Source organism: Lactuca serriola, chromosome 6, assembly GCF_051521515.1.
Source record: "Lactuca serriola cultivar US96UC23 chromosome 6, Lser_US96UC23_V15, whole genome shotgun sequence".
In the NCBI taxonomy this organism is placed as follows: domain Eukaryota; kingdom Viridiplantae; phylum Streptophyta; class Magnoliopsida; order Asterales; family Asteraceae; genus Lactuca; species Lactuca serriola.
Window position 1 is genome coordinate 147,319,907 of NC_136413.1, and position 8,808 is coordinate 147,328,714.

Consider the following 8,808-nt stretch of genomic DNA (forward strand, 5'->3'; position numbering starts at 1 on the left):
GCACATAGGAATATAGGATGGTAATGTCCATGTGGAGAAATTTTTACATTTTTATAAATTTAGGGGTCTAGTTTAACATGTTTTGATCTTTCATAATTAAATATCAACAGTTCGATGATCAGTTCTATCGATAGTAATTTATTTATATAAATCAAAGTGTGTTAAGTTTTGTTTTTTTATAAGCTTTATTGTGAGGTTGTTTAAGAATTTTATAATTTATAAAAAGAATACCATAATCTATCCTACTTCTCAAAGTGTTGTATACGTCATCAATGTGTTGAAAGATGGTGTTGCCTACATGATTTATGTGGTGAAAGATGTGTTATGGTCTTGTGGGATCCATATCCAAAAAGCTTTTAATCCTTTAACCTTTTGGTAAATTTTGTTATAAGGATCGTAAAAGGTAGTACTTACTATAAAGCAATTTTAGCTATTCCCTTATGTGAACTCCTTGATGAAAAGTTTGGTTTGGAAAAAGAACCTTTTTCTCCAATAAAGACGGTTGTTGCCCTACCTATGATTGCATTATGATATCAAACAAAAACAATGTATTTTCACTCAATTTTTGTAACTTAGATATATTTAATATTAGATACGAGTACATAAACATCATATGGACGAGGTTGGTTGTTTAATTGGACTTAAAACGGAAAATTGCACATAAAAAGACATGTTTTTTGTGTCGGTTTTTAATTTAATAAACACATGTTTAAAATTAATGTTTGGCAAATTTTATTAATTTATAATAGGTGTCGTTTGGTTCGCAGAATGTTTTTGAAGGAATTAGAATCTGTTAAAGAATTGAAATTTGTCAGGAATTGCAATCAAATTCCATATTCAGTTTGGTTGGCAAGATTGAAATTTGAATCCAATAAATTATGTTTGGTTGGTAGAAAATGAAATTGAAATAATATACAATGACAAAATTGTCTTTTTTTTTTTTGCATATTTTTACTTTGTTTTATAACTTATATGTAAAAATATATTATATAAATTATAAAATTAGTAAGTGATGATGATGGTGACAGTGATGTTGACGGTGACAATAACAATGATGATGACAACAAAGGTGATGGTGGGTAGTAGCGAAGGTGATGATGGTGGTAACGGTAGTAATTGTGATGGTGGTGGTCATGAGTAGTGGTGGAGGTGATGGGTGGTGTAGTGGTGGAGGTGGCAATGTTGGTAGTAACAGTGGTGGTGATGAAGGTGGTGGCAAAGGTGTTGGTGGTGGTGGCGGAGGTGATGGTGGCCGTGTGGTATGGTTGCGGTGGTGAGTGGTGGTGGAGGTGGAATGTAGTTTGGTGGTATAGGTGGTGTGTAGCGGGTGGTGACGACGGTGGTAGAGGTGGTGTATAGCGGGTGGTGACGACAATGATGTATGGTAGTGAAGGTGGTGGTGGTTGTGGCAGAGGTGGTGATAGCGGCGACAGTTATCGATGGTGGTAGAGGTAACGGTGCTAGTGGGTGGAGCGTGGTAGTAGTAGCAGAGGTAACGGTAGTGGTGATGGTGCGTGGCGGTGGAGGTGGTGGTGGAGACAAAGAGGTTTTCATATGTAGTGTTAAAAGTAAAATGGGTAATATGGTAACATTCAACATTCTCACTTGAAAGAAATTTTAATTCCTTAAGTTTTTGAATGAAATTTATTTTCTCTTATTGGAAGGAAAATTTAACTTATTATGGAATCCAATTCATTTTGAAAGCTTGAACCAAACAAAAGAAAGTGATAGAATTAAATTCCAATTCCTTCTAATTCCAGTGGATTTCAGCGAACCAAACGATATGAGTTGTAGCTTGAAATGTGAAGAGACTTATTGGTAATTGGGCCCATTGTTTGATTATAAATGTTAAAACTCATATTCATTAGTTTAGACTCCACATGTAGCCACGAGAGAGCCAATGTGAGACTTTTCAAAAGCTCGGGAAATTCCATTTGATCTCTAAAGGTTTCAGGCTCTAGGGCAACCCTTGTTGCAACCCTTTAGAATTGATGATGCATCTAGAACAAGTATTAAGAACAAAGAGAACTTTTATGACTAATACAAGGGATATATTTCCTAATCATCTACCATGTTATTTCGAAAACTAGAAATAAATATCTACCTCTTTAGTCGAATAACTTCCGTAAAAGATTAGTTTCAGACACACTCCACCCAAGTTATTATCAAAATATCAAACCAAAAAGTGTAGATAACCATTCATGGGTGTTTGTAAGGAATATGCTTCATTTAACATCTTCTTTGCATCTAAACATTGGAAAAAAAAACTCGACATCTAGATAATGCATAATAGGGACCTTTCACCCGATGTTCTATCTACTAATGTTGTGTCCCTTCAACAACACAACTGGGTGAAGGATTCCAATGAACATCTCATATCTGACTTCAACTTTGGTGGGTGGTGGCCACAAAGATGCTACATGTTTCATTTAGTAGACATGAATACTTCAATAGTTGTCTTCATTTCTCTTGGTTTGATGATATATCGAACGCAAACAACCTAACAAATTTTACGAACAGAAGATTAGTAACATGCTAAAAATTAATAGATATATTCTTCATGGTTTATGATTTTCGAAATATTCTTTTTTAGGAGTTTTCATTATTTTTTTACTTAAAAATAAGATATATAAATACGTAGACCTTACTATAAATCATTCAAATAATTTTTTTTTTTTTACGTTTTTCTTCTATTTTCATAATTTTTCTTTGTATGAAAAGCTATTTACAAACAAAAAGGAAAACAAGTGAATGAAATTTTTGAACTTGTGATCGTGAAGGTCACACAACTTGAAATAGCGAGGAAACAATTATTAACTTCAATAATAATAATAATAATAAAGTTAAAAAATGCAATGTTGAACTTTATAATTATTTAGATATTTTTTAATTTGACTATTTTATGATATACATTTATAAAAAATAGTTAAACAAGTTGTATGATCTTTCAATTTCATAGGCGGCTGAAAAAGGCCAATGCCATGGAGACTAGGTTTCCATAATTCGGCAAATAATAGACCGTTACACTGAAACTGGTTTCTTTGAAAATGCATATCTCTTTGAGAAAACAACATGCAACTTGAAGTGGCTGATTCATTAAATAAATCATTATTTTGTATAACTAAATATATCGTTTAAAATAAAGTTTGATCAAACATAAATTAATGCTATATTGAAAAAAAATATTAAATACAAACAACTACTACAAACATTCAAACAATAATATATGTTTGACATTCGTACATGGAAAAATTACATGTAAAAGCATAGTTTTAGTTGATTCATATTAAAAAAAACATATTTTTAAAGTTAATATTAAATCTTTAATAAAAATAAACTACCTTATAAACTAGTTTATTGTAATTTGTTGTTTAGTAAAACAAAAAAGTAACTTATTTATTTTGTAAGCTTGATAAACTATTTTGAAATAACTTTTAAAAAGTATATAGAACCTTATCAATTAGTTTTTATCAAATACTGTTAATTAATAAGCTAATTTTTCAACTATTAAATAAATTTTCAACGTAAAATTTTATAATCTAAGTTAAGTTTAGTTTATCAACGACGGACCAACACAAATAAGTTTAGTTTCAATAAAAGACTTTCTGAATTTTAACTTTTGTGTAGACTTATAATATAAACCTTTTTAAATGGTAATCTTTTTAACTTAGTTCTCCGTAATACAAATTAAAGGATACAATTTGGTATTTTTCCCAAAACAACTATTTGGCTTACGACTAAACTTTTAAGTAAAATAGTTTAAAAAGGGTGAATAAAGTAAATATACTTTGGAAGGGTAATATGGTCAGAATATTTTAAGGGTAGGACCCACTTGGTACCTAGAGAGGGTGGAGGGAGGCAGGGGAGAAAAGCCATAAAAGAAGTGGATGGACACACGTGCACATCATTATTATACTCCAACTTTATAAAGAATCCTCTTTATTTTAATATTAAAGATTTGTTAAATAAATATTTAATTGCTATCATTCTTGCTTCAAAACAGGGTCATGTTCTTTTGAAATGACTAATTTATCCTCTTCATAATAACCCACAAAACCCAAATAATTGAAGAGAAAGAACATCTAACCTTATTAACGAAAAAAGGTGGGTCAATTTCTTTTAAATTACCTGAGCAATTAAATTCAAACCTAAACTGTTGATGCAAAACACCATCTTCACATGGATTGTGTATATTTCTTATTTTGAACAAAATATGTAACAAGAGGTTTTATAGTATTTTATAAAAAAATTACTTTTATAATTTTTTGGTTTTGCATTTGTAACCTTTTTACATATTCATAAATTAAAATAATTTTTACCATATTTTATATACGTTTATATTTTACTATAGTTTTCTTATTGTTTTAGCTTGGGTTTGTCTTGGTTGTTACTACTCTTAACTTTGTATTTTTTTATATTGATGTCCAGTTTTTTGTTGGCTTTTTTGCTTCTTACTATTATGCTTGCGTTAGAAAAATATAATTTTCTTAAATATTTCGATATCACTAATTATTTTCTTACAATAAATTAAGAGTAAATTGGATACCAGTTCTTTGTAAGTTTATATTTCGAAAAAATAAAGATTTTTTTTTTTTTTAAAATTATCTTACAAGACATTAAGTTCCCTTAAGTCGATATGATAAAGAATCTTGTTATAAGAATAAATTATGTCAATACAAATGCTTCTAACAATACTTATATATTAGTACATCAAAATGCCCAAAGATAATAACCCAACATTCAAATTCATATATCAACTATGAAGTATGAACATCTAATTCATCCACAATCATTTTTTAAAAATTTCTTGCATCAATTTACATTTATACCCTCACAATAACTCCACAACAATAAGCCAGCCCACATTCATGCCATTGGCAAGCTAAGGTTTAATAATGGCAGGAACAATGCCCATTTGGTGTGAGCTTTTTAAATGCAAAGTAAATAAGGTGAATCATTCAATGAGGCAAGTGAAATTCAGGTGCATCTATTAAATTACCGATTCATGAAATAAAAAAGGGGTATCTATGTAATTTCACAATGCGCAACCCTATATATACGAAAGCACCTTTTAGACTTTTTAGCTTATATTTCCAATAATATTTTACTTTTACATACAAATAATTATAGAAAATCTTCAAGTCATTGCCGTGTTTGACCTCAAACGTGATATAGAGCATCATACATACTTTTAGAGAGAGAAAGAGAGAAAATCATCTAGAGAGAGAGATTGATTTTTATTTGGTACCTTGATTTGGAAGATGAGAGGTGTGAATGATACCATGGTGACCATTAACGCCGCCGCGACGGCGATCCAGTCGGCGGAGAATAGAGCAACTCAATCTTCTTCAGTTCAGGTGAAAACAAAAATTCAATCTTTTTGATTCGATTCTGCTATTTTGAATCAGTTATTTGATGGGTTTTCCTTCTTGATGAAATTGTTTCACGGGTTTATGTTTTCTTTAAAATTTAAGATCTGGGATTCGTTGTTTGATCATTTCCATAGCTATAGATCTTGATACATGTCAATCATAGCTAAGGGTGTCAATCATAGCAAAGGGTATATATGTAATTATACTATTAGCTCGTATATTATGTATGTATATGCTGTTTATTGCTAAGGTGATTTGTTCTTGTATTCCGAGTTTTAGTTAACAAATAAAGCCGATTCTTTTTGGTTTTTAACTGGAATTTTTCTGAGTATTAATGTATTTTTATGCTTAAAAATTACCATCATTATAGAGAAATACAGAAAGTTTACAATCTGGAAGACTGAATGAATCAGTATTAGATAAAAAAAATGTTGATTTTGATCAGAAATATCAAAACATTCTGTGGTTCCTCTGTTTGATTCAAAGGTGTTTAATTTTTGACTTAATACAGAAAAGAAGATGGGGAAGATGTTGGAACATTTCATGGTGTTTCGGATCTCAAAAGCAAAGCAAAAGAATTGGACACGCAGTTCTTGTTCCAGAGCCTAATTCCTCAAGAACAGAACCTCCGACCACCACACACATGTCACAACCATCATCAATAGTCCTTCCGTTCATTGCTCCTCCTTCATCTCCGGCATCCTTCCTCCAATCAGAACCACCGTCTGCCACCCACTCCCCTGGCGGCTTCCTTTCCTTCACCTCCGTGTCCGCCAGCATGTACTCACCTGGCGGCCCAGCCAACATGTTTGCCATTGGACCTTACGCACACGAAACCCAGCTGGTGTCACCGCCCGTTTTCTCCACTTACACCACCGAGCCATCCACCGCGCCGTTCACACCGCCGCCGGAATCCGTCCACCTGACCACCCCATCCTCGCCGGAAGTTCCGTATGCCCGGCTTCTCGGATCGAGTAACCAAAACGATGTTATACCGTATGAGTTTCAATCTTATCAGTTATACCCCGGAAGCCCGATGGGTAATCTGATATCACCGAGCTCCGGAATCTCAAATTCCGGCAACTCGTCTCCGTTTCCGGACGGAGACTTTACTCGGGGCCCTGGCGGGCCCTACTTCCTTCATGGCAAGGTTTATCCTTGTCAATGGGAATCAAGACAGGGATCCGAGGCTCTTACTCCGGATCCCGTGGGTCCCAGGTCTCGTGAGGGTTTCCTGCTCACGAGTATGGGACCATCTTATGGAACAAGAAACGAAGATCAACAACATTTAGTTGATCATAGGGTTTCGTTTGAGGTTACTCCGGAACAAGTTGTGAGATGTGTGGAGAGGAGACGGTGTGCTGACGTGGCAAATGGACGGGATTCCCATGGCGATGACATGGCAAAACATCAGAGGCATAGATCAAATACAACGCTTGGATCTGTTAAAGAGTTCAACTTTGATAGTACGGATGGAGCCGAATCGGATTGGTGGACCAATGAGAAAGTTCTTGGAAGGGAAAACGGGTCAATCAAGAACTGGTCTTTCTTCCCGATGATGCAGCCAGGTGTCAGCTAATGATTGGACACCACCCGACAAGAAACCAAGAAACCAAGAATCCAAGAAACCAAGAAATCAAGAATCAAGAATTAGATTGTCAATGACCCTTTTGGGGTTGGTGTTCCTACACAGAAAAGAACTCTTTTTTCTGCCTAAAAAGTGGCATGGAAGTTGGAACTTTACTTTACCATATATATATATATATGTAAAATAAATATGTTTTTTTTTTTTTTTTTTTTTTTTTTTTTTTTTTTTTTTTGCGGGTAGTAGGGAAACTCGGCTCCGGTTCAAGATTAAAACCTGTGAGCTCGCACATGACTGTCGTAGCTCATTGAGCAAACATTGATAACCTTCACAGTGAGTTTAGTCATATGAACATGATAATTACAGAAATGGTTTTCCTTCTATTCATGATATTTACTAATTTCATATATTAATGTGACTTTGTTCGGTTTGAAGTCGTAGGTGTTGGTATTCTTACATGTATTAGAATAGTGAGTAGAAAGTGTAAGTTATGATGCATTCTGTATAGTATAAAAATCTTCTCTTGTATAATTGTATTTATAAGATTTTGTGTATATGATTAGATGTTATGATACATAGTTAAAAGATCTTTTGGGAATTGGGGATGCCCCATTAACTCGAGTATCCATATACAATATTTTTTTTTTATCATACATAATAATTTATGTTTTAAAAGATTATACAATATATTATATAGTTGTTTAAAATATAAATTATTATGTATAACAAAAAATTATTATATATAAATCATCTCCTTTGCTCTATAATTGGTTTCTTAAAGGTGATTATGATTTCCACTTTTAACTTTTATGTTAAAAACATGTATATGTTTGTTGAATTAGATATGATCCTATTGGTGTTTGACCAATCGTGTGGAATTTTCTATAATATTGGCTGGTGAATGATCATGAATAATGGAATCTTGGGATGGTTTATCTTTGTTGTCAAACTTAGGTCAGAATTTGCAGAGATATTCGCAAGAAAATATAAAAAGAAGCATGCTCTAAGTGTGCATGAGTGGCCATTATTCTTGTCAAAGTCAAAATTCTTACTCAACCATGGTTAAGTTTGGTTTGACCATGCTAACTTGTTACAGGTCATCTTTGTAACATATATGACTTACCTGTTTCATTGGGTACTAAAAATATATGTTTTGATTCGTTATTCGACCTGTATTTTGACATTTGCTATATATCTTGGATAATTTGTTAGAAATACATATGTAAAGACCATTATAATGAAAAGATGATGGCGTTTATGTATAGTTGAAATGACTATTACGAGATAAAGTCACAACTATCCGTTTTAAATGTAAAGTTTAACTAATTTGAAAAGGCTAATCATAACATTAGGTCAAATGGAGGATGTGATATCATCATTTGTCCATCTTTTTCAAAATGGTCCTTAATACTTTAATCCATCTTTTTTTGCTGTTTCGTGACAATTGTTTGCAAACCGTTAACACGCTTCCCAAATTCTCTCGAATACATTTTTCACAAACCTATTCTAGCAACGAGTTTGTGGCTTTGTGTAATGAAATATGAAATATCCTCAAAACATGTAAAAACCGCAACATCTTTCAAAATTTTCTTCAAACCTCTTTGGTGAAATGTCTTTTCTCTTTCATGTGATTTCGTGTTATGTTTTGATTATTTAACAAATTGGGTCAATTCGGTTGTATAAGTACTTTAGACTACTTTATTTTCTTCCTTTTGTTTGAAAACTCTAACAATGAACATTATCATTTAGGTTGTACTAAATGATTGTTTTATAGTTTTTGAGATCAAATTGAATACTTGAGTCAAAACTAAACACAACATTTTATCATAACAATTTATTGCGAATAAGGAT

The 8,808-nt window shown here is 32.6% G+C and overlaps 1 protein-coding gene across 1 annotated transcript; it reads left to right on the forward strand.

The window, feature by feature from the left end:
* Nucleotides 1-5,087: 5,087 nt before the first annotated feature.
* LOC145057044 (uncharacterized protein At1g76660-like) lies at nt 5,088-7,513 on the forward strand. Its single transcript, XM_079004809.1, has 2 exons — nt 5,088-5,357; nt 5,884-7,513. Exons 1-2 carry the CDS (start codon nt 5,262-5,264, stop codon nt 6,949-6,951), a joined length of 1,164 nt encoding a protein of 387 aa, XP_078860935.1. The 5' UTR covers nt 5,088-5,261; the 3' UTR covers nt 6,952-7,513.
* The last annotated feature ends 1,295 nt before the right edge of the window (nt 7,514-8,808 follow it).

Excerpts from the sequence above, each read along its gene's own strand:
- LOC145057044 (XM_079004809.1), top strand. The coding sequence starts at position 5,262 with ATGAGAGGTGTGAATGATACCATGGTGACCATTAACGCCGCCGCGACG. Across the intron at positions 5,358-5,883 it reads CTCAATCTTCTTCAGTTCAG|AAAAGAAGATGGGGAAGATG; the intron begins GTGAAAACAAAA and ends GACTTAATACAG.